Source organism: Lissotriton vulgaris, chromosome 10 (genome assembly GCF_964263255.1).
Source record: "Lissotriton vulgaris chromosome 10, aLisVul1.2, whole genome shotgun sequence".
Classification (NCBI taxonomy): domain Eukaryota; kingdom Metazoa; phylum Chordata; class Amphibia; order Caudata; family Salamandridae; genus Lissotriton; species Lissotriton vulgaris.
The window spans coordinates 808,306,005-808,331,153 of NC_141698.1; the positions used below are offsets into that span (position 1 = coordinate 808,306,005).

General features: G+C 48.0%; 1 protein-coding gene across 1 annotated transcript in view; it reads right to left on the bottom strand.

The window, feature by feature from the left end:
- Nucleotides 1-25,149, bottom strand: part of KIF15 (kinesin family member 15) — a 927,627-nt gene that overhangs the window by 374,473 nt on the left and 528,005 nt on the right. Inside the window, exon 27 of the mRNA XM_086941724.1 lies at nucleotides 22,270-22,416. Coding sequence (XP_086797850.1) covers nucleotides 22,270-22,416 — 147 coding nt within the window. The remainder of the gene's footprint in view (nucleotides 1-22,269; nucleotides 22,417-25,149) is intronic.

Genomic DNA, 25,149 nt, shown 5'->3' on the forward strand with positions numbered 1-25,149 from the left:
CAGTGATGTAGACCTCGGAGGAACCGGGGGCGGCTTGTCTGGCAACCGAGGTACGGGCCGAGGTGGTGGTAACGGAGGAGGAGTAGGGTTTCTCGGCGGGAGACCCCTTGGCAATGGAGGCGGTGGCGTAACCTGCCTCTATGACGGGGTATAAACCTCGGAATACTCCGAGCCCGGTGAACCGCCATCTCCACTAGCCTGGGACGATGGGGAACCTCCCATGGCGTCAGGCCTTCCTCCACCTGTCTTCGACATCGAAGAACGGCGACCGGACGGCGACCGTCAGTCCCCTGACGTCGAACGTCTTCTCCTCGGCGTCGAACGCCTCCGCCTCAACGGCGACCTTGTCCGCCTCGACGGCGACCGTCTGTGCCTCAATGGCGATCGTCTGCGCCTCGACGGTGTCCTGCGCCTCGACGTCGACCTTCTGCGCCTCGACGGCGATCCAGTCCTCGACGATGATCCAGTCCTCGACGACGATCGTCTCCTCTTCGCCGATGGCGAAGTCGCCTCGACGAGCGCCGACGCCGGGCCTTTCGCCGTCGAACACTCGAAGACGACCTCGACGAGGACGACGACGAAACAGTCACCGGAGACTTCGATGGTGGCCTGGTAAGGTCTTTCGACGCCGAGCAACGTCGTTTCGCCCCCAACGACCGGGAACAGACCGTAGTCATCCCTCTCAACGCCGTAGTCGGTGCAACTGACCCAGACGGAGAATGGGGACGCTTACTGGTCTTCCTGCCCCTGGGGAGCCCCCCAGAAGCCTCAGCATGGGCAAAAGAAGCCCCTCCAGACCCACCTTGTGCCTTCATCCTCCTTTCTTCAAGGCCCTGAAGCCTGATCTTCTTTATGTCCTTCAGGGTCCTGCCAGTGAAGCCTTGACAGATTACACAATCCTCTGGGACATGGGAAGACGGAAGGCAGAGGATACACACCTCATGGTCGGGAAACCTCCGGGTAGCTGCGCGCTTTATAAACTTAAATGTAATAATAATAATAATGGGGATCCGATTTGGCCTTCTTCCTGGAGCACTCCGGGCATTTATCCAATAATGCAGGCATATTCGACATAGAACAGAGTGCAACACCAAGGAGAAAGTCACCAAAGTACTTAGAAAGCACTTAACTTTGAAAAAGTAGTGAAAAATCACCAAAAACCCTTGAAAAGGGAGAGCTCAATGGTCCAGGGTCCTGCTAGCAGGAGCCGGAAAAAAGAACTGGAAGTAAAAGGGACCTAAAGTGCATTCTGGGGTACTATGAAGTTCTGGAAAGTTCTCTTAAAGGCACAGTATCCTGTTTTGAGCCACATAATGGCAGCCTATGGGGCTTGTCTGTCCATGTCTTCCTCTCTATCATTCCAGAGGGTCTTTGCTGCCAAGGCAACGGAAATCTGGACAGACTTTGCTGTTTGTGGATTTTTGGTGGAATTTCTAGTTGAAGTACTGGACAGTGTAGCCTGATTATAGGCTGCATTATCTGTCTTTAATTCTCTCTTAAGTGTCTGTGCAGTTCTGCATTTTTTCGACACTTTAAGAGATTATTTTTGATTGATCCAGGGTCTAAGGAAAAGGGCGGTACTATTCATTAGATTATGAATATACAAAGAGATCCCTTACTACAGAAAGATGTTTATCATGTACGATATGTATGTTTGGAGAGAAACCACACCACTTACATGAAAAGTCCACACTCCATGGTTCAGATGGATAAACCAGGGGATGAGACCAGCCTATAGGTCTAAGTGCAAATATCTCCATCTGGCTATATGTGGTCCTTAGAATAGTGGTATTCCGGGCAGAGTGTCCGGCCCCGGCCGCGTTCTGGTCGCAGGCGGGCTTCCCTTTGGCGCGCCTTTGGCGTGCCAGCGGCACGTCCGCTGCGCGTCCGGGCAGGTATATCCATTTTATCCTGTTGAGGGCGGGAGAGGGCAACAACTAGACCTCCACCCAGAGACTTCCCCCAAAATGGCGGCTCTGTAGCTTCCCTCGTCAGCACCCAAATCGGCTGAGGGGAAGTGTGCAATGCGGGCAGGTAGGGAAAGTGCAAATGAACAAGTACAGAAGGTTAAAAATATATTTTAAAATGAAGCGCTAACCTATGTTCCCGGCTTCCGCCTCAGGAACTGCGTTCTAATCAGGAAATGGGTGTTTTTGCCAAAGTTTGAGGTATGCAAGGTTACATTTTTTTTTTTTAAATCACGAGTCACACCACACTCCCTTGGGTGTCTAGGTTTCATATCGTCTGGTTTGGTAGTTTCCCTAGGAGGCAGCTGAGCTACGGCCCAAATGAACAAGTTACTTACCATCGATAACAATATATCTGTAAGAAACAGTAGATAGTATTAGATTCCTTACCTTAGAATATCCCCAGGCGTCAGTCTGGATCCGGAAACTTTTGCGTAGCAGTACCCCTGCGCGTCGGTAGGCGTCGTCTGCAGGCGTTCCCTGCGGCTCCGCGTCCGTCGTCGGCGTCGTGCTCCGTGATGACGTCGCTGGAGTATATAGACGCCGCCTCCGCGCGCTGACGTCAGTTCTTTGTACACAGCTTTTCCGCGCCAGAACACCCAGAGCCATGTGAGAACCAACACTGGTGCCATTTGAAACTAGGGCCCTGAAAGGGATGTCCTTAACCCTAGGTATCAGTTCGCAGAACGGGGAGGATGGGTGGGGCGGTAAGGAATCTAATACTAACTACTGTTTCTTACAGATATATAGTTATCGAAGGTAAGTAACTTGTTCATCTGAAAGAAACAGGTTAGTATTAGATTCCTTACCTTAGAATAGATACCCCAGCAATACCAACCCCGGTGGCGGGTCTGCGAACCAATACAATCCTACACCAGAAAGTCCTGGAGGACCGAACGGCCAAAGAAGCCATCCCTCCGGACTTGACTGTCCAGGCAGTAGTGCCTCGCAAAAGTGTGCAGCGAGGCCCACGTAGCCGCCTGGCAAACGTCCTGCAAAGGGACTCCCCGGCCCAGGGCAGTAGTAGCCGCCGTGGCCCGAGTGGAATGGGCCCTCAGCCCAACAGGAGGCTCCTTCCGAGCCAAAGAGTAGCACGCTTTGATGCAGAGAACGACCAACCGCGAGATGGTCCGTTTATGTACCGCCCGTCCCTTCTTCGCACCCACGTAGCCAACAAACAGTTGGTCATCCACCCGGAACTGGCGTGTGCGATCCATATAAAATGAAAGCGCACGTTTTGGGTCCAGACGATGGAGCCGCTCTTCATCCTTTGAAGGATGCGGAGGCGGGAAGAAGGAAGGGAGGGTGATGGACTGCCCGATGTGAAAAGCAGAGACAACTTTGGGCAGGAAAGAAGGCCTAGTTCTCAAAACCACCTTGTCAGGATGAATGGACAGGAAAGGAGGTTTGACAGAAAGAGCCTGGAGCTCACTCACTCTCCTGGCAGAGGTGATGGCAACCAGGAAAGCCGTCTTCAAAGTCAGGAGACGGAGAGGACAGGAATGAAGGGGCTCAAAGGGAGCACACATCAAGAAGGTTAGAACCAGGTTCAAGTCCCACTGAGGCATCACAAACGGAACAGGTGGATACATGTGTGTGATGCCCTTCAAGAATCTTGTTACAATGGGGGACTTGAACAAAGAAGGTTGATCAGGCAGCCTCAGAAAGGCCGAAAGGGCAGAAAGGTAGCCCTTGATAGTGCCCAGAGCAGAGCCCTGCTGGGCAAGAGAAAGAAGGAAGAGAAGAACCTCAGAAAGAGAGGCAGAGAGAGAATCCACAGACTTTGCTGTGCACCATGCCACAAACTTGTTCCACCGACAAGCGTATACCGATTTCGTGGAGGAACGCCTGGCTGCCAGAATCACATCACAGACTTCAGGAGGCAAGTCAAATGGCCTCAACTGTCGCCGCTCAATCTCCACGCATGGAGGTGGAGGCTGGACAGGTTCGGGTGGAGGACCGTCCCCTGCTGCTGCGACAGAAGGTCCTCCTGAAGGGGCAGGCGGATCGGGGGGACCGACTGACAGGCTGAGTAGCTCGGGATACCAGTATCTTCGAGCCCAGTCCGGAGCCACAAGGATGACTTGGGCCCGGTCGCGCCTGATCTTCAGCACTCTGGGGAAGTGGTATAGGCGGAAAGGCGTAAAACAGACCGCAACTCCAGTCGCGCCGAAAGGCATCGCCGTGCGAGTGCCGTCTTGGAAACTCCAACGCGCAGAACTGATGACATTGCGCGTTCTCTTCTGTGGCGAAATGATCTAACCAAGGCTCTCCCCATTGCCGAAAGAGGCCTTGCGCCACGTCCGAGTTCAGACGCCATTCGTGATCCATCGAGCACCGACGGCTGAGTTCGTCCGCCCTGGCGTTCAGAGAACCTGCCAGGGTTGAACCGTCAGAGTCACGCCCTGACGTTCCAGCCATTGCCAGAGGCGCAGAGCCTCCTGGCAAAGGGTCCACGACCCCACCCCGCCCTGCTTGTTGCAGTACCACATGGCGGTGGTGTTGTCCGTGAACACCTGCACTACACTCCCGTTGACAAAGGGGAGGAATGCTTTCAGTGCCAAACGAATCGCCCGGAGCTCCAACAGGTTGATATGGAGCCGGGACTCCGCCGGAGACCAGATGCCTCTGATCTCTGCCTCTCCCAGGTGGCCTCCCCAGCCCTGGAGGGACGCGTCCGTCACAACAACGTGCTTCGGTTGGGGAAGGGAGAGGGATCTGCCTCTGACCCAATCGCGGTCCGTAAGCCACCACTGCAGTTGTCTTGCAGTGCCCTCTGAGATCAAGACATGGTCGGACAGGTTGCCCTGATGCTGGGCCCACTGAAACTTCAGGCCCCACTGCAGAGCCCGCATCCGCCACTGGGCGTGATGCACTAGAAGGATGCAGGAGGCCATCAGCCCCAGCAGCCGCAGCGTCAACCTGACCGAAACCCGGGATAACGGCTGAAAGATGGGAATCAAAGCCTGTATATCCTGGACCCGCCGTTCCGGAGGATAAACGCGAAACTGCGCCGAGTCGAGAACCGCTCCGATGAAAAGGAGCATTTGAGAGGGACACAGGTGTGATTTCGGCACATTGATGGAAAACCCCAGCTCGTGAAGGAGGTCTGCCGTCATCTGAAGGTGGTGGCCGACTGTCCGGGGCGAGCCCGCCTTTAACAACCAGTCGTCTAGGTAGGGGAAGACTGAAACCCCTAACCTGCGCAGATGGGCTGAAACCACCGCCATCACCTTTGTGAACACCCGTGGGGCGCTTGTAAGGCCGAACGGGAGCACGATAAACAAAGTGCTCGTGGCCTACCGTGAACCGCAGGTAACGTTGGTGGGTCGGCAGGACGGGGATGTGAAAGTACGCATCCTGCAAGTCCAACGCTACCATCCAGTCTTGCGGGTCGAGAGCAGCCACGACCTGAGCCAAAGTCAACATCTTGAACTTCTCCTTCCGGAGGAAGCTGTTGACGCTCCTTAGATCCAAGATAGGACGTAGGCCCCCTTTGTCCTTCTTGGGCACCAGAAAGTAGTGGGAATAGCAACCACGTCCTACTTCTGGCCCAGGAACGCGCTCGATGGCCCCCTTGGCCAAGAGGGCCGTAACTTCCTCCTGCAAAAGTGTCAAGTGGTCCCCCGACACACGGTGGTTCTGCGGTGGCATGGCTGGAGGAGTGGTCTCGAAGGGGAGGGAGTAGCCCCTAAGGACGAGCTGCAGCACCCACCTGTCCGATGTTATTGTGCGCCAGTGGGAGAGGTGATGGCGAACCCTCCCACCCACCGGCGTCACATGGGCCTGAAAGCACGGACTAGGAGGATTTAGAGGCGGATGCTGCGGGGGGAGGTGTGGTCTGACCTCGCCGCTGTCCCCGACCGCCGCCACGGCGGTTTCCACGGCAGCCACCGCGTTGATAAGTCTGTTGCGGCGCGTGGCTGGCAGCACGTGTGGGACCGCCCCTTCCTTGGCCACGAAAGGAGCGAAACGAACCCGTTTGCTGGCGCTGGGTCGAGAGACCCAAGGACTTGGCCGTGACCCTGGAGTCCTTGAAGAGCTCCAGCGCGTGGTCCGCTTTGTCGCCAAACAGGCGACTGCCATCAAACGGCATGTCCATCAATGCATTCTGGACATCTGCCGAGAAGTTGGCGGACCTCAGCCAGGCGTGGTGACTAATCGCCACCGTCGTGGACATCGCTCTGCCCAGTGAGTCGGTCGTATCAAGACCACACCTGATGGAGTACCTCGCTGCGTCTCGGCCTTCAATCATAGCCTTGCCGAGCTTAGCCCGTACCTCCGGCGGGCATTCAGGCAGCAGGTCCGCGACCGTATCCCACAGAGAGTGGGTGTAGCGGCCCAAGAGGCACGCGGTGTTGCAAGACCGCAGTCCCAGACTCAAGGACGAAAAGACCTTTTTGCCATACTGGTTGTAACTGTTAGATTCCCTGTCGGGCGGGGCCGACTGGAATGCGGTATGGGAAGTGGAGGCCTGGATCACCAGACTCTCAGGGGTGGGATGGGTGGACAGAAACTTGGGGTCGTTCGAACACGGACGGTGGCGTCTGGCCACGTTCCTGTCAACAGGCGAACCTGAAGTGGGCCAGGACCACGTGCCCAAAAGAACGTCCGTTAAGGCCTCGTTGAACGGCAGCAGTGGCTCCTGTGGGCATGACTGCGGTTTGAGGACCTCCGTGAGGATGTTAGTCCTCACGGCCGCAACGGGGAGCTCAAGGTTTAAGGCCTTGGCAGCCCTCATCAACACCACTGAATAAGCAGCCCCCTCCTCCGAAGCCACGGTAGGAGGCGAGACAAAGCCAGGGTTAGGGGAGTCGTCTAGACCACTGGCGTCACCCAAGTCACCTGCCCAGTCCGCAGTGTACTGACACTCACGTGTCAAAGGGTCCTCAGACCCCTCCCACTCCTCTCCGTAATCTACATCTTCACCATATTCGGAGTCAACAATGTAGACCGGCTCCTCGGTGTTCATAGGCCCCATCGGCGTCGAGCCCGGCGTCGGACGACGCCGGTCCGACTTCGCGTCCGGCGCCGGAGAGGGAATAGGGACGGCGCCGCCCGGGGCTGGCGCCGGAGCACCGGCGCCGGCCGAAGCCAGCGCCGGAGAACCGGCAGCGCACGGGGGCGGCGCCTGGGGTTGCCCCGATGAAATCGGCGCTGGAGAGGCCGGATGACCAGCCGGCGTCGACCCTGAGGGCCCCTGCGGCGCCGGGATCGGAGCCGTCGACGGATCCGGGGCCGGAGCACCCGACAGCGTCGAGGCTTGATCACCCCACCCGCTTGGGCCCCCGGACGGGACCACAGGGCCCGAAAGCGCCGCGGAACCCGCCGGAGGAGACAGAGCTCTCATGGCCATGAGGAACGCCTCTATCTCCTCGGGCGACGCGCCTTGCCCAGGGACCGCAGGGTATGGAGCAGGCCGGGTCGGCGACTCACGCGGAGCCGTGGGGGTGGGGTCACCCGAACCCCCGGCCGCATCGTGCGAGCGTCGGGGGGAGTCGGGGGTACGATGACGACGCCCCGACTTCTTGTGCTTCCTACCTGAGGAACTAGATGAGTGGTGACGACTTCCGGAGCGGCGACGGCTCCGCGACCGCTCCCTCCATCGCTCCCTTGACCCCCGGCCGGACCGGGACCGCTCCCGACGCGGGGCCGACACCCGGAGCTCGAGCAGCTTGCGGGACCGCTCCCGTCTAGCTTTATTCGTCGAGGCCCGGCAGTCGACGCAGGAGTCCACGTCGTGGTCGGGGCCCAGGCACCGGAGGCAGAGTCGGTGATGGTCTGTGACCGACATCGTACGGTCACAGTCGTCACAATTCTTGAAACCGGGTATCCTACCGGCACCGTACAAGAGTTCAAAAAGATCAAAGATCAAAAACTTGGTCAAAAGACTGGAGTACTGCACTTTTGGGTTCTGCGCTAACTGGCGCGGAAAAAAGAAGAACTGACGTCAGCGCGCGGAGGCGGCGTCTATATACTCCAGCGACGTCATCACGGCGCACGACGCCGAAGACGGACGCGGAGCCGCAGGGGACGCCTGCAGACGACGCCTACCGACGCGCAGGGGTACTGCTACGCAAAAGTTTCCGGATCCAGACTGACGCCTGGGGATATTCTAAGGTAAGGAATCTAATACTAACCTGTTTCTTTCAGATGCCACAGCTACCCACATAATAAAAAGCGTGCATTTCCAATTTACCGATTTTAATCAGGAAAGTAGTGGGAACACAGAATATTAGACGATTTATTGTTACCAACTGGAATTCTCAACATTTTTGGTTTCCAAATGTAGTCTAATGTGCAAGAAAAAACACATTTTGAAACATGCCCTTTAAATCACATAGTAACCACAAATTCAGATGTGTACAATAACAAAAAACAAAATCACAGATCCTGTATTCAGTATCTTCTGTACGTTTCACAAATACATTTATTTCCTTCACACCAGTTTTTTAATTCCTTAGGTTTTACCAAATGAACTGTTGTAGAGTTGTACATAAAGAAAAGTCATAAGCTGCAGTTCGCTTATTGGCTCTTTCGTGTTTTTGGAGAACCTACAAACCCTATATATATCCAGGGCTCGAAAAATCCACTCGACCGCTCACATATGAGACCTAAATTTAACAAGGTCGAGCTGCTTTTAGGTCCTACTTGCCCTTTCTGGCGAGTAGGAAGACAAACTAACTTTTATCCTCTGTCTGTGAAAACAGAGCAAATGTGACAAGATAACAAGATTTAAAGGCATTTTTATTTCTCACAAAGGTAATGAGCAATAAAGATGCCTTTAAATCTTGTTATCTTGTCAAATTTGCTCCGCTTTCTTAGCCGGAGGTCAAGTAGGTTGGAGTGAGGGCGAGGAGATTTTTCAAGTTACTAGTCCTGCCGGACTAATACAATTTTTTTGATTTTTCGAGCCCTGATATCCCTACAACAGGGAGGGTCTAGCAGACCTATTGCATTTGTAAATCAGGCATTGTGACAAAAAATTACAGGTCAGTATGTTATGACCAATGGCATTTTTTTCAATTTATTTCCCACCTTTTTATTTCAACATTCAATTTCTTTGGGAAAACCTTGAGGGATTTAAACAAGTAACCCCTTGCTCAATTTAGAATATTGTCTATTTTTCAGATATGCATTGCTCTCCGGGAAGTTATGCAGACTTTGTGCTGCATCATCCGGTCGATGGGCATTTTGCAGCATGCAGTGCAGAACCTAATTGATAAGTGCTCGAGTTTTAGGTGGTGAAATGCCAGTCAGCCGTATGGAAAGAGGAGTGTGGGCACCCCATGTAAAAATAAAGAACAAGATAGCGCCAATCACTGTGGGGGCAAACACCCGATGGAAGAGTTAGTCAGTGTTAGCGCTGTGCTGAAATGACTGCAAATTCTTCAGTATCACCACTCATGGGTTTCACACCTGTTTCCACCACAAACTGCAAGTAGGTAGAAAAATACAATAACTGCGGTAAAAAGGAGTTAATACAACTCAGCTTACTTCTGCAACCTGGGAACATGGTGACCTTAGCACAATAATCCTTTAGTTGATGCTATTTTTTGATAAAATAAACCATATGCTTACATTCACAACACTACCCCCCCCCACCCCCATTCGTACTAGAAAAGCCCATAACATTTAGCTATATTTTGGCTATTTGCTAGATTCCTTCAATGGGAACCTACAAACCCTGGGTACCTTTAGAATCTCCAGAATGTTGGAAAAATATTGAAGCAAATTTAGAGTGGATAACCTTTGAGGAAAACAAAAGTTATAAAGGTTTAAGCAGAAGTACCCTAAACTTCTAAAAAGGTTTTAACAGCCAAGTGGTTAAACAAAACACAGTATTTCCTCCTGTTCAGTGCTTGGTGGGGGGAAAAGTCTTTCAGAATGTCAGTGCTGCTCTTAGAACATTAATAAGCAAACCTGGCAAGCTGACCCTTGTAGACATAGCTTTGATGCAAACATCTAGCAATTAATCCTCCTTAGTGTGTACAAATAAACACTGTAAATGCAGAACACTTTGCACTTATTTTGTTTTCTTTATATCTGTCCTGGTAAAATTATCTTAAAGTTTCAATGTAATACAAAAGAAAAGTACATTTTAGAATGGTTGTATGACCGAACCACAACAGCATTTACGACTACTCTGGAACAACGACTGTCTTTACAACGAAAGTCTTTAGAACTTTTATTTTACCATAAATACACCTTTACTATGAAAATGTAAGTGTTTTACAGAGAAGTACAATTATATCTTATATATCCCTATATATCAATATCTCTCTCTATAAAGCTCTATCTCTCTCTCTCTATCTCTCTCTATATATCTCTCTCTCTATATATATCTCTCTATATATATCTCTCTCTCTCCCTCTATCTCTCTCTCTCTATATATATATATATATCTATATATATATATATATCTCTATATATATAACTCTCTCTATATCTATAAATATCTCTCTCTATATATATCTCTCTATATATATCTCTCTCTCTCTATATATATATATATATTCACTGAAAAAACCATAGGTTTGACACAGGTTATAGTTAACTGGACATTTTACTCATATAAAACTAATAAAATTCCCCTGTTATAGTTACTTCAGCTAACTATAACTCACGCGCCCGCAATGCACTGCTGATGACGTCACACATTACATCACGTATGCTTTGAACATTTTAGCTTCTATTTTTAAATGTGTGTATCAAAGGTTATATTACGCTGAGAGGAGGTCTACTACTCTTTTACAAGGATGATGTCATCAGTGATGTTATTTCAGATATCATCAGTGATGTCATGAGTGATGTCACTGACCATGTCATGAGTGATATAATATGTGACGTCATCAGCAGTGCATTGCGGGCGCGCGAGTTATAGTTAGCTGAAGTAACTATAACTGGGGAATTTCATTGGTTTTATATGAGTAAAATGTCCAGTTAACTATAACATGTGTCAAACCTATGGTTTTTTCAGTGAATTTCATAGGTTTTTTGAATGCTACTTCCTAACTATAACGGGTTTAAAACCTATGTTTTTTTCAGTGAATTTCATAGGTTTTTTTTAATGCTACTTCCTAACTATAACGTGTTTAAAACCTATGGTTTGTTCAGTGAATATTTATATATAAATAAAATTTCTATGGCAAAATGAAACCCCTCATTTTGTTCCTTTTCAAATTAAATGTATTAAGTGTTACCACTTTATTCCAATCAAGATGACTTCAGGTGTGCCATACTTTTGTCATAAGTAAGACTGTTAGTGTTCTAGTTCTTTAGAACACTCTGGGACATTCTGTCATTGGGCTATAGTTGGGCTACATCTGGCTGATATTTGGGCTCTTTTGTCTCTGGTGGCCATCTTGGGAGACTGCATATCAGAATTTTTTTAATGAAATATAAGAGGATTTGAGAAGTCACTCAAAATGTGCCCTACTTTTTCTTTCTTCAGCACTAATCATAATTTCTATGGCAAAATGAACCCCCTCATTTTGTTCCTTTGCAAATTAAATGTTTTAAGTGTTAACACTTTATTCCAATCAAGATGACTTCAGGTATGCCATGCTTTTGACATAAGTAAGACTGTTAGTGCTCTAGTTGTTCTTTAGAACACTCTGCGACATTCTGTCATTGGGCTATAGTTGGGCTACATCTGGCTGATATTTGGGCTACATTTTTTTTTTGTCTCTGGTGGCAATCTTTGGGCTACATTGGGCTACATTGGGCTACATTTGCGCTCTAACATATATATAGCCCAATGTAGCCCAATATATATTTTTTCAAAGTTAATTTTCTCAGCTACTACTGAACAGATTTACACCATTCAAAGAAAAGCGTAATCTGGGATCCGGACTCTAATTTTCTACCAAATTTCTTATAAATCCATTCAGCCGTTCGAGCTGTAGCCATGTCTAAACGTCCTATGGAAAAGAACATGGGGAAAACACGCTTTGGGACCCCCCTTTTATCTCAGCCCCCACTTGACGAATCCCCCCCAAACTTTCAGGGAAGGAGCGGAGCGGAGCAGGCCATCTTCTTCGAGAAATTCGCAAAGATTCGTCCACCGGCGCCAAAGTTATTCTCAATAAAATGTTGCGGATTTCCTATGGAAACTAGGTTCTAACTACTGTCTTTGGGCTATAGTTGGGCTACATCTGGCTGATATTTGGGCTACATTTGGGCTCTTTTGTCTCTGGTGGCCATCTTGGGAGACTGCATATCAGAAATATAAGAGGATTTGAGAAGTCACTCAAAATGTGCCCTAATTTTTCTTTCTTCAGCACTAATCATAATTTCTATGGCAAAATGAACCCCCTCATTTTGTTCCTTTGCAAATTAAATGTTTTAAGTGTTAACACTTTATTCCAATCAAGATGACTTCAGGTGTGCCATACTTTTGCCATTAGTAAGACTGTTAGCACTCTAGTTGTTCTTTAGAACACTCTGGGACATTCTGCCATTGGGCTACATCTGGCTGATATTTGGGCTACATTTGTTTTTGTCTCTGGTGGCCATCTTTGGGCTACATTGGGCTACATTTGGGCTCTAACATATATGTAGCCCACTGTAGCCCAATATATATTTTTTTAAAGTTAATTTTCTCAGCAACTACTGAACAGATTTACACCAAAGAAAGCGTAATCTGGGGGCCAGACTCTACCTTTCTACCAAATTTCTTATAAATCCATTCAGCCGTTCGAGCTGTAGCCGTGTCTAAACGTCCTATGGAAAATAACATGGGGAAAACACGTTTTGGGACCCCCCTTTTATCTCAGCCCCCACTTGACGAATCCCCCCCGAACTTTCAGGGAAGGAGCAGAGCGGAGCAGGCCATCTTCTTTGAGAAATTCGCAAAGATTCGTCCACCGGCGCCAAAGTTATTCTCAATAGAATGTTGCGGATTTCCTATGGAAACTAGGCCCTAACTACTGTCTTTGGGCTATAGTTGGGCTACATCTGGCTGATATTTCGGATACATTTGGGCTCTTGTCTCTGGTGGCAATGTCGGGAGACTGCATATCAGAATTTTTTTAACCCCTTCAGTGCTGATGACGAGCCCAGGCTCGTCATGCAGCACGGTGCTCGTGTGCTCATGACGAGCCTGGGCTCGTCATGAGCCGTGGAACGCTCACACGCGGGGCTAATTCCCCCGCTGTGCTGAGCGTTCCATTGCGCGGGCGCATTCATGACGAGCCCAGGCTCGTCATGAGGACATGAGCACCATGCTGCATGACGAGCCTGGGCTCGTCATCAGCACAGCGGCGCCGTGCGCGGCCCCCCTCCCCCCGCACCGCGGGGGAATTAGCCCGCAGGGAAGGGGTTAATGAAATATAAGAGGATTTGAGAAGTCACTCAAAATGTGCCCTAATTTTTCTTTCTTCAGCACTAATCAGAATTTCTATGGCAAAATGAACCCCCTCATTTTGTTCCTTTGCAAATTAAATGTTTTAAGTGTTAACACTTTATTCCAATCAAGATGACTTCAGGTGTGCCATACTTTTGTCATAAGTAAGACTGTTAGCGCTCTATTGTTCTTTAGAACACTCTGGGACATCCTGTCATTGGGCTATAGTTGGGCTACATCTGGCTGATATTTGGGCTACATTTGTTTTTTTTTGTCTCTGGTGGCCATCTTTGGGCTACATTTGGGCTCTAACATATATATAGCCCAATGTAGCCCAATATATATTTTTTCAAAGTTAATTTTCTCAGCAACTACTGAACAGATTTACACCATTCAAAGAAAAGCGTAATCTGCGAGGCAGACTCTACCTTTCTACCACATTTCTTATAAATCCATTCAGCCGTTCGAGCTGTAGCCGTGTCTAAACGTCCTATGGAAAATAACATGGGGAAAACACGTTTTGGGCCCCCCCTTTTATCTCAGCCCCCACTTGACGAATCCCCCCCAAACCTTCAGGGAAGGAGCGGAGCGGAGCAGGCCATCTTCTTTGAGAGATTCGCAAAGATTCGTCCACCGGCGCCAAAGTTATTCTCAATAGAATGTTGAGGATTTCCTATGGAAACTAGGTCCTAACTATAACTACCTACTGGCGACCGCCAGTAGGTAATATATATCTATATCTATATATATATATATATATATCTCTCTCTCTCTATATATATATATATATATATATATCTCTATCTCTCTATCTCTATATCTCTCTCTCTCTCTATCTCTCTCTCTATCTCTCTCTCTCTCTCTCTCTCTCTCTCTATCTCTCTCTCTCTCTCTCTATCTCACTCTCTATCTCACTCTCTATCTCACTCTCTATCTCACTCTCTATCTCACTCTCTATCTCACTCTCTATCTCTATCTCACTCTCTATCTCTATCTCACTCTCTATCTCTCTATCTATCTCTCTATCTATCTCTCTCTCTATCTATCTCTCTATCTATCTATCTCTCTATCTATCTCTCTATCTATCTCTCTATCTATCTCTCTATCTATCTCTCTATCTATCTCTCTCTCTCTATACACACACACAACCCCCCCCCACACACACACACTCAGAAATGTTCACAATCACTGGAAGATGTCATGAGTGATGTTACTTACCATGTCATGAGTGATGTATTATGTGATTTCATAAGCAGTGCATTGCGGGGCGTGAGTTATAGTTTGCTCAGGGAACTATAACTTCTGAATTTCACTGGTTTTGTATGAGTGAAATGTAAGTAACTAGAACTCCCCTGTAACCTTTGTTTTTTTCAGTTTATTTCTAAGTTTTTTTTAAATGCTACTTCTTAACTATAATGTTCTTCTAACCTATGGTTCTTTTCTTTGCATTTCTACGTTTTTTTAAAGAAGCTAATACGTCCCTCTAATCTTTGTTTTTTTCAGTGAATTTCTATGTTTTTTAAGTTGTAGTGACGTTTGCAGAGTGGTATAGAAAGGGGGCTGGGCCTCCAACCAGCTCTCAGGAATACCACTGTGTAGGACTTACAGGATGTACCAGGACGGCTTTTTGGCCCCCAAAGACCCTCAGGAGTAAAGTGGACTTTAACCCCCAACCAGGCATGCGTCAGGAAGCGTGTTTGCAGAGTGGTGGATCAAGGGGCCTGTGTGGGACTTACTGGAGGCCAACGCTCAGATTATTGTCCTTGCCATGTCCCAGATTGACCATGCAAAATCTATCTGGGCATTCCTAAGAGCTTGAGTCAGACGCTCCATCTAGATCAAAACCAAGCAGCTACATTGCTCTGACGTCAGCCTAGATTTTGCCAAACCAAACCTCTGCTGGTAAAACTACACTGGCTCCCTGTTGCTCAGAGAACTCTTTTCAAAACTGGGTGTATCGCCTTCAAATCTCGAACCGGGAAGAGCCCTACCTTTGTGCCCTCTAGAATACAGAATATTATCTCGGAGCGCAATCTTAGGTCTGCACGCCAACATTTATTGGTGGTCCCTAAATTTAACAAGCAGAGATTGGGGGAATCAGGTTTGCCGTGCTTGTTCCTAGAGTCTGAAATTCTCTTCTCCTTAAACATCAGAGCCACAACCTCCTATACAGTCTTGGAGTCTTCTCTGAATCTGTGCTCTTTCTAATGCAATAAAACCTTTTTGGTGTGAATGCGCTTTATGAATATGCTGTAACATAACAAATATAGACGCTGCCTCAGGGTACATGGACCAACTTTCACTTCAACAAGACACGTTTCGTCCAACAGTATGGCCTTGCTCACATGTACAGATTGATGTTACCCGGTGCAAAGACAAACAAAGCACTCCTAAGTGAACAAAAACTGAAGTGCAAACATGGGTGCCATCATGGAACATAAGCAGCGAGCCATTAGGAGTATACATTAATTGATATAAAGGCTGATGAATGGTGCATTGTAATGGTCATACATAAAGGAAACCATTGTCTCTACATCCATAGGAGCAAGAATCATCCTCTAGTGGGAGTCGGCAAGATGGTGTGTGTAGTGACGAACAAATTACTTACTTTTTGGTAACAATATATCTGTAAGAGACCTATATTAGTTATAGATTCCTTACCTTAGAATTACCCCCAGATGTTAGACTGGATCCAAAGAAATATTTTCATAGAAGTACCCCTGCGTGTCAGTAGGTGGCATTGGTCAACTACGTGTTCGTTGTCAGCGCCGTGATTGCCGGGATGATGTTGCCGTATCTACTTGGACGCCGCCCCTGTGCGCTGACGTCAGTTCTTTACATGACATTCCACGCCAGAAGCGCAGAGCCATGCAAGACACTGACCACCGGTGCACACAACTAGGGCCTTGAAAGGCAGTCCATTACCCTAGAAGTCAATTCGCAGAACGGGGAGGATGGGTGTAGCAGCAAGGAATCTATGACTAATATATGTCTCTTACAGATATATTGTTACCGAAGATAAGTAATTTGTTCATCTGAAAGACAATTATTTATAGATTCCTTACCTTAGAATAGACACCCCAACGATACCAACCCCGGAGGTGGGTCTGCGAACTAAGTACACACCAGAAAATCCTGGAGAACTGAACAGCCAAAGAAGCCATCTCTCCGGACTTGGCAGTCCAGGCAGTAGTATTTTGTGAACGTGTGTAGGGATGCCCACATGGCTGCCTGGCAGATGTCCCTAAGGGGGACTCCACGTCCCAAAGCAGTAGTGGCTGCAGTCGCCCTGGTAGATTGGGCACACAGTCCTACTAAAAGCTCCTTTTTCGCCATGGAATAACAGATTTTAATGCAAAGGATGACCTACCCAGAGATGGTCTGTTTTTGCACGCCCGACCTTTCTTAGCGCCCACAAAGACCAACAAAGAGTTAATCGTCCACCCGGAATTGTTTGGTGCAATCCAAATAGAATGATAATGCACGTTTTGGATCCACACTGCGGAGTCTCTCCTCCTCCTCAGAAGGATGCGGGGGCAGGAAGAAGGTGGGCAAAGTAATGTGGAAAGAGGTAACCACTTTGGGAAGAAAAGAAGGTCTAGTTATAAGTACAACTTTGTCCGGATGAACAGCCAGAAAAGGAGGTTTAGAAGAAAGAACCTGCAGCTCACTCACCTTGCGAACAGAGGTGATGGCAACCAGAAAAGCAATCTTAAGAGTCAAGAGAGGACAATTATGTAACGCTCGAAAGGAGCACACACAAGGTACATTAGAACCAGATTCAAGCCCCACTGGGGCATTACGAAGGGAATAGGAGGAAAGAGGCAAGTAATATCCTTAAGAAATCTATTTATAATAAGGGACTTGAAAAGAGAATGCGGACCAGGAAGCCGAAGGAAGGTGGAAATGGGCGTAAGATAGCCTTTGAGGGTGCCCAGAGCACAGCACGCTGGGCGAAAGAAAGAATGAAGATGAGAACCTCTGAAAAGGGGGGGGGGGCAGAAAGGGGATCCACAGCCTTTGCTGTGCACCATGCCACAAATCTACAGGCATATGCCGTTTTAGTAGAGGGATGCCTGGCTGCCAAGATTACATTACAGACTTTGGGAGGAAGGTCAAAAGCTGTCAACTGTCGCCGCTCAATCTCCACGCAAGGAGGTGAAGGCTGGACAGGTGCAGGTGGAGGAGCGTCCCCTGCTGCTGCGACAGAATATACTCCCGAAGAGGCAGTCTGATCAGAGGATCACTGGCCATGTGCAATAACTCAGGTTACCACTCTTCATGCCCAATTCGGAGCCACAAGAATGACTTGAGCCCAGTCGCGCTTGATCTTCTTCAGCACCCTTGGTAGAAGTGGTATAGGCGGAAAGGCGCATAGAAGACCGCAACTTGACTCGCGACCAAAAGCATAGCTGAGCAAGTGCCGCCTTGGAAATTCCAAAGTGCAGACCTGCTGACATTGCATGTTCTCTTCTGTGGTGAACAGATCTAACCCAGGCTCTCCCCACTGCTGAAAGAGACCTTGCACCACATCTGAGTGAAGACGCCATTTGTGATCCATCATGCACCTGCGGCTGAGTTCGTCCGCCCTGGCGTTCACGTAAACCCACCAGGTGTTGAACCACCAGAGACATACCCTGATGTTCCAGCCATGTCCAAAGGCGGAGAGCCTCTTGACATAGGGTTCCCAACCCCACCCCGCCCTGTTAGTTGCAGTACCACATGGAGGTGGTGTTGCCCGTGAACACCTGCACTACTCTTTCCCGAACAGAGGGAAGGAATGCCTTCAGTGCAAGATAAATCACCCGGAGCTCTAGAAGGTTGAGGTGGAGACCGGAATCCGCCGGAGACCAGAGGCCTTTGATCTTCGCCTCCCCCATGTGGCCGTCCCATCACAGAAGTGATTCATCTGTTACCACTGTGAACTCTGGTTGGGCAAGTGAGAGGGATCTGCCGTTGACCCAATCCTGGTTCGTTAGCCATCACTGAAATTGATGTGCCATGCCCTCTGAAATCTGGACGCAATCGGAAAGATTTCCCTGATTCTGTGCCCACTGGAGCTTTACGTCCCACTGCAGAGCACGCATATGCCACCTGGCATGATCCACCAGCAGGATGCAGGAAGCCATGAGGCCCAGCAGCCTCAGGGTCATTCTGACCGAAATCCGGGATAGAGGCTGAAAGATTGGAATCATAGCCCGAATATCCCAGACTCACTGCTCGGGAGGATAAAACCGGAACTGCGCTGTATCCAGAACCGCCCCGTTAAAAAGGAGCTTCTGAGAGGAATTTGGGTGTGACTTCGGCAAGTTGATAGTGAACCCCAGCGAATGCAGGTGGTCTGCCGTAGTCTGGAGGTGGGAGACGATAGCCGGGACGAACTTGCCTTCAAAAACCAGTCATCGAGATAAGGGGAAGACTGCAACCATTGATCGGCGCAGATGAGCTGCTACCACCGCCATCAATTTTGTGAACACCTGAGGGGAGCTGGTAAAGCCAAAGGGGAGTACGGTATACTGAAAATGCTTGTGGCCTACTATGAACTATAGGTAATGCCGGTGGGCAGGCAGGGCGGGGATGTGAAAATAGGCATCCTGCAAGTCCAACGCTACCATCCAATCTCCAGCGTTGAGGGCAGACAGGGCTTGAGCTAATGTCAACATTTTGAACTTCTCCTTCCGGATGAAGTGGGTGATGTCGCTGAGATCCAAGATAGGATGCAGGCCTTTGCCCTTCTTGGGTACCACAAAGTAGTGGGAATAACAACCTACGTCTGGTACAGGAACTTGCTCGATAGCTCCCTTGGCTAAGTGAGCCGTAACTTCTCGACGGAGAAGGGCCAAATGATCCTCCGACATGCGATGGAATGTGGTTGGCATGGAGGGAGGGGTAGTCTTGAAGGCGAGGGAGTAGCCCCTTCGGACTATCTGCAAAACCCACCTGTCCAACGTGATTTTGTGCCAGTGGGAGAGGTAATGGTGAATCCTGCCACCCAATGGCAACTGGTGGCCCTGAAAGGTCAGGCTAGAAAGGTTTGGAGGCTGCTGGAGAGGGGGCACTGGTGGACTGATCCCGCCGCTGGCCCCTAGACCCACAAAGCTGGGTCCCACTTCCCCGGCCGCGCAGAGGCTGGGTAGCTTGCGCAGGCCTGTGGCTCTGGGTAGAACGTGGTGAGGCAGCCGTTCCATAGCCAAGCAAAAAGCAGACTGCGCGGAGCGAGAGGTGGTACAGAGGCCTAAAGATCTGGCTGCGGCGCTAAAATCTTTAAAGCTCTCGAGCGCGTTGTCCGCTTTGTCCCCAAAGTAGCAACGACCATCAACGGGCATGTCCAAAAGTGTTGATTGGACATCACCAAGAAGCCAGTGGACCTCAGCCAGCCGTAGCGTCTCAGGGCTATCTAAGTTGCAATCGTCCAACCTAGCGAGTCGTGAGTGTGCAGCCCATATCATATGGCGAACTTCGCTGCATCTCTACCCTCAGCCACTGCACAGGAGAGAACGGCCCGGGCCTCCTCCTGGCACTGTGACAGCACCTGCGCAACCGTATCCCACACAGAGTTGGTGTAACGGCCCAAGAGACATGTGGGGTTCACCGACCGCAGTCCTAAGCCGGCGGAAGAAAACATCTTCTTCCCCCCAAGATGATCCAGCTTCTTGGATTCCCCATCTGGTGGAGCAGTAGGGAACGCGCCTTAGGAAGTTTATTTATTTAACGATTTGTAGAGCGCCTGGTGACCCGGAGGCATCCCCGCGCTGTAAGAACTTGAATTGGCCGAAGGGAAGGGGAGAGCTTATTTGGGGAACAGAAGAGTTTTAAGCTGTTTGCGGAAGCGTAAATAGACAGGCTCCAACCGCAGGCAGCGAGGGAGTGAATTCCAGCATGAGGAGGCTTTTACTGAAAAGCGACGGCCTCCGGTGCGTACCCTCCTGAACTTAGGGACGTTAGCCAGACGCTCATTGTCCGAGCGCAGGTATCTCGAGGCTTTGTACGGGGTAACCATGTCTCCTAGAATGGAAGGACCTTGTCCATTGAGGAGTTTGTGCGCAATGCACATTGCCTTGAACTTGATCCTTTCTCGCAATGGCAACCAGTGGAGAGCTTTGAGCGCTGGTCTGGCCGAGGCTCTAGAGGGAAGATTCATTAGCATCTGGGCAGCCGCATTTTGGGTGCGTTGAAGCTTGCCCAGAGTGGATTCGGGGGCTCCTAAATAGACAGAGTTGCTGTAGTCTAATCGGGCAAGGATAAGTCCTTGAACCAGGAGTTTCCTAGATTGGGGAGGGAGCATCGGAAGGATCTTGCGGACTGATCGCATAAGTCCAAAGCAAGTTCCCGCTGTTTTAGTTGCCTGGGTTTTCATAGACAACAGTAGGGGGAGAAAGCATGCCAAGGTCTGGAGAGGTGTCCAGACCACTGGCCTCATCCAACTGCTCTCTCCAATCTGAATGGTCTGCCAAAAGGTCAACAGACCCCTCGGTCCGCCGATGTGACATTCCTGTGCACCAGGAGTCGAACAACTTGAAAAAGATGTCGACAAAATCGAAAAATTACAGTTAAAAAGTGACTAAAGGTACCGCTATCTCTGGATCTGCGCTGTCTGGTGCAAAAAAAAAAAAAAGAACTGACAGCAGCACGAAGGGGCTGCTTCTAAGATACCGCGACATCCCGGTGATCACGACGCAGACGACGAATGCAGAGTCGACTGACGCCACCAACAAACGCGCAGGGGTACTGCTTTGAAAAAAATTCTCCAGATCCAGTCTGATGCCTGGGGGTAATTCTAAGGTAAGGAATCTATAACTAATTGTTTCTTTCAGATACACGGAGTAATGCAAACATAGTGTTCCGTATATTGTATTGCCATCAAAAAGTACCAACTCGGCAGTGCTTGAAGATCTGCTTGAGCATTTCAGGCTGAGGCGAAAATATGGTTACCTTTGGTTAAAAGAAAAAAAATACCGGAGGTTGGAGGCCCACTGATGGCAAGAAGAAAAATAAGCTTCTGGCGGCAATAGATTCAAGTCTGGGGAGGGAGGTGTGATGTACACAAAGGGAAGTTTGCTCACAACTGTGCTCACTGGTCAGGGGGTACTATCAAGCTTCAGAGGCTTGGGGATCTTGGTGAACCTTTTCATTCTTTTCTTGAAAGGCTTTGGACATTTGTCAACTACGGGTCTTTTGCGGACTGCTTTCACCTGCATTGTTCAAGGTGCTTATGGAAGGTTTTGTTGATAACTTAGGCGAGGTTCACAGACTCTGGATTAAGAGGAGAACCACCTTCTTGAAGTAAAATAAGTTCAAACATATTCAGGGTTAAAACAAAAACTATTTTTACCTTGTCCCAAGAAGATGCACAGTTGGCAATCTGGAAGTATGTGTAGAAGGGACTTGAGACTTACCATCATGATACCATTGAAAGAGGTCAGTGCAGGTCACACTCAAATTTGTGCATGAGATGGTTGGGCATTATTAGTGGTTTGTGTTGTGAATGCATGATCTACCGGCAGACATTTTCTGAATCAGTGTTGTTCCTTTTTGTACTATTGTTTTACCACTTAGTGTTTCAGTTCTCTGTTTCTGTAGTGCATATTGAAGAAAGTGTATTAAATCCTACTTTCACTGATCCTACTTGAGTGTACAAAGTGTCCTGCACTTGCTGCAAATTGGTGGTCAAGACTGAAAAATGAATTTAGAGCCTGGTGGATCATGCAAGTCTTTGTTTTACTTTGCCCAGAAACATTACACTAAAATAAAAGCTTTCACATTATGGCTTTTTACCCAGCAAAGAAAAAAACACATATAACGCACATATTTGCACTGATACGGACGAATTTGGTCTCCAAGTATAATTTCAACTCTCTTGCAATAATGTTCTTTCCAGTACTCACACTGAGAACACCAAACAGCAGCGCTAGCACTGTGTTCTACTTTTCTAATGAAAAAGAAAACACACTAAACCTGTTGCTGCAGCTGGTGGTTTAGGTCTTCTTTCTTCCTCAGATCTTCCTGGACTAGCTGCAGTACCACAGCCTGCCTGTTGGAGGCCTCTGTTAACAGGTCTAACTGCTCGGTTGCGTGGGCAAGGTCATCGCACAGGAGCTCTTTCTGCAATAAATGACAACTGTGAATAAATTATAAGCAGTAGTACAAACTGTATTCACCCTAGCAAAAATACTTATGCTCCCATTTTACATCGTGTCTAATCAATTATTTTAGGTTTCCAGTTCTGGCCAAAAATTGCAATAGATTCTTTAAACTTGTGAAAAAGTATTATAAAGATTAATTACACAGAGCCTCATAGGAACACCAGCAGGCTGTCTATCATATTTTTCAGATCCTTAAACTGTTGGGACCACCTAGCAGTATGGAATGTTAATTAAGGTGTTTGTGTGCTACTTGCTACTGACCAGGATAAACGGTACTGGTGTGTGATGGAAAGATGGTCTCCAAATCTTCCTTGAATCTCCAGGTTACGGGAGTGGAGCAATCAAGGACTAGCTTATGATAAATGTGAAGGTCTAGCCTTTATACATTTTAACGCATGGCTGTGTTTAGGGTCGTAGGTGCAAAGTTCGACTAGTTATAATACGGTGTACAAATTTTATTTAAATGGTACAGTGTTACCACCTTGCGGGTGGTGAGCCTAGTGGCCAGATACGACCCATCTCATGCAAATTGGTCAGTGGGCTGCTTTTCCATCTCAGTTAAAATACCTTCATATTTTGAAGTTTATTTTTTCTAATTTTCAAAAACATTTAGTATTCATGCTGTGGTATTTATTCTCATAATACGCTCAGATTCGTGATTTTGAAAGGCACAGCACTTGAGTAATTATTAATTGGAGTAATTTTTGTAGGGAACAATGTACATTCATTACCCAAGGATCTCAAATGTGAGTATCTTGGAAAAAGGGACGTACCATAGGAGGAAGCAGTAAGGGAACAAAAAAAAGAAGTTCTTGAAAAAGTACTTGTGTGACACCCAAATGGGCTAGGGCCACTGAATCGGTCAACTGAAAATGATGGGGATGGCAAGGGAGTGAGTCAAGATGAATTTTCGACCTCAAAAGCATTTGCAGGTGTGGGAGGTGGGGGGCACAAGGACAATGCGACACAAAGGACCTTGTTTTTGAGGTCTGAGAAGACAAAATATGGATCTCTGCACCACCAGATACTTTGAGTGGCCTCTCTATTGCACCACCGCTACATTTCTTCAGGCTTCCAAAACAAAAATCTATTGATGTTGATGGACATGTTAAGAGGACACGATGGTCAGAGGCTAGTGAGTACATGAGTTTGCAAGGAGGGGCTGGATAGGTCTTACATAATAAACTAATGGAGGGGGGCTGTTAAAGTAGACGTTAGAGAGCTCATAGGGCTTCTGGATATGGCGGAGATGTCTAAGGGGTATCCAAGGAGGGAAAGTCCCCGCTCCAACATTCAGAAATCATCCGTTTTGATATAGGTCTAATGATAATGCAACTCTTCCCAATTAAGACAGATTCTGGAGAAGAAGACTGCATTCAGAGATGGGTTGTACAAGATAATTCTGTGTACAATAAGCATGTCCTATTTTGATTTAGATTTTACAAAGAAATCTGTTCGCAGTCATCAAGGAGTAATCCTTGCAACATGTCAACTGAGTGATTACAATGATTCAATTTTAACATGCATTTTGGTGTTTGTAATCAGTATTCTGTTCACAATAATTTTAATGATGGCATACGTTTCACTGAGACAAAAAACAAACCTGATGGGTTAAGGTCACTGGACTTAACTTTGCTTGAAGTGAGAATAGAGGTATTGCTGGGGTGGCTATAACGGAGGGGAATGTCTGGACAGATACAAAACAAAAATGGTGGGGTGTATGCCTTAATCCACAAACAACTGGACATGATGCCCTCCCCTTTAACACTCCTAACCCCTTCCCTCCACTTTTTTAGTGTACAATTTCCTGAACAATGGAAAATAATGCCTGCTCTGGTTACCTGGTTTAGTAATAGTCTGAAGCTGCGAGTATCCAATGGACAGTGGCATCCTGCCAGTGGCCCCAATTTCAGATACGTACAGGCCCACTGACACCAGTGTTAAACTTGTTTTTCCTTTCAAGCTGATGGTGCTGTGTCATTACTGTTGCTCAGCTGGCTTTTGGAAATATGTACCACAATATCTTGGTCAACATTCTCAAGACTATATTATTTCAGAGGCCTTGCCAATGGGTGGTTAATGTCTTCAACTGATTGTTGGTAGGCAGTGTCTCTACCACCTTTGCGTTCCCTCTATGGCAGATTTTTCTTGCAGTCCCTTTGGGGCTCAACTTCACCATGCCTATGTTGAGACAATTGTGCCCCACACTCTGTACTATTGTGTCAATATAAATTCTAGCATGGGACAGGCTGCCATTAGTTCAAAATAAACTCCAATAAGATGGAGATCAGGTCTTGGTGGTCCCTAATCGCCCTTTGCGATCGGCCAATCTGTGCCAAATGTCCGTCCCCAAATTTAAATACTGTAGACTCGGCGGCCAATCAATTTCGGTAAGAGCAGCAAAATCCTGGAACACTCTTCCCCTTCACCTAAAAACTGCATCGACTCTCAATGTTTTTAAGAAAGGACTAAAAACTCACCTTTTTAATACAATAGTTTAAATTTGCCCTTTTCTTTTATGTTCTGTTATTAGATATTAGTCCTCTCCCAAACTGTTCTGCCTTCAACGCGCCAGGATACTATTTTTTTAGTAATAGAGCGCGATATAAAAGCCTTTAATAATAATAATAATAATAATAATAATAATTACATCATGGTGGGAACGTAGTATTTATAGGGTTCCTTGTTTTAA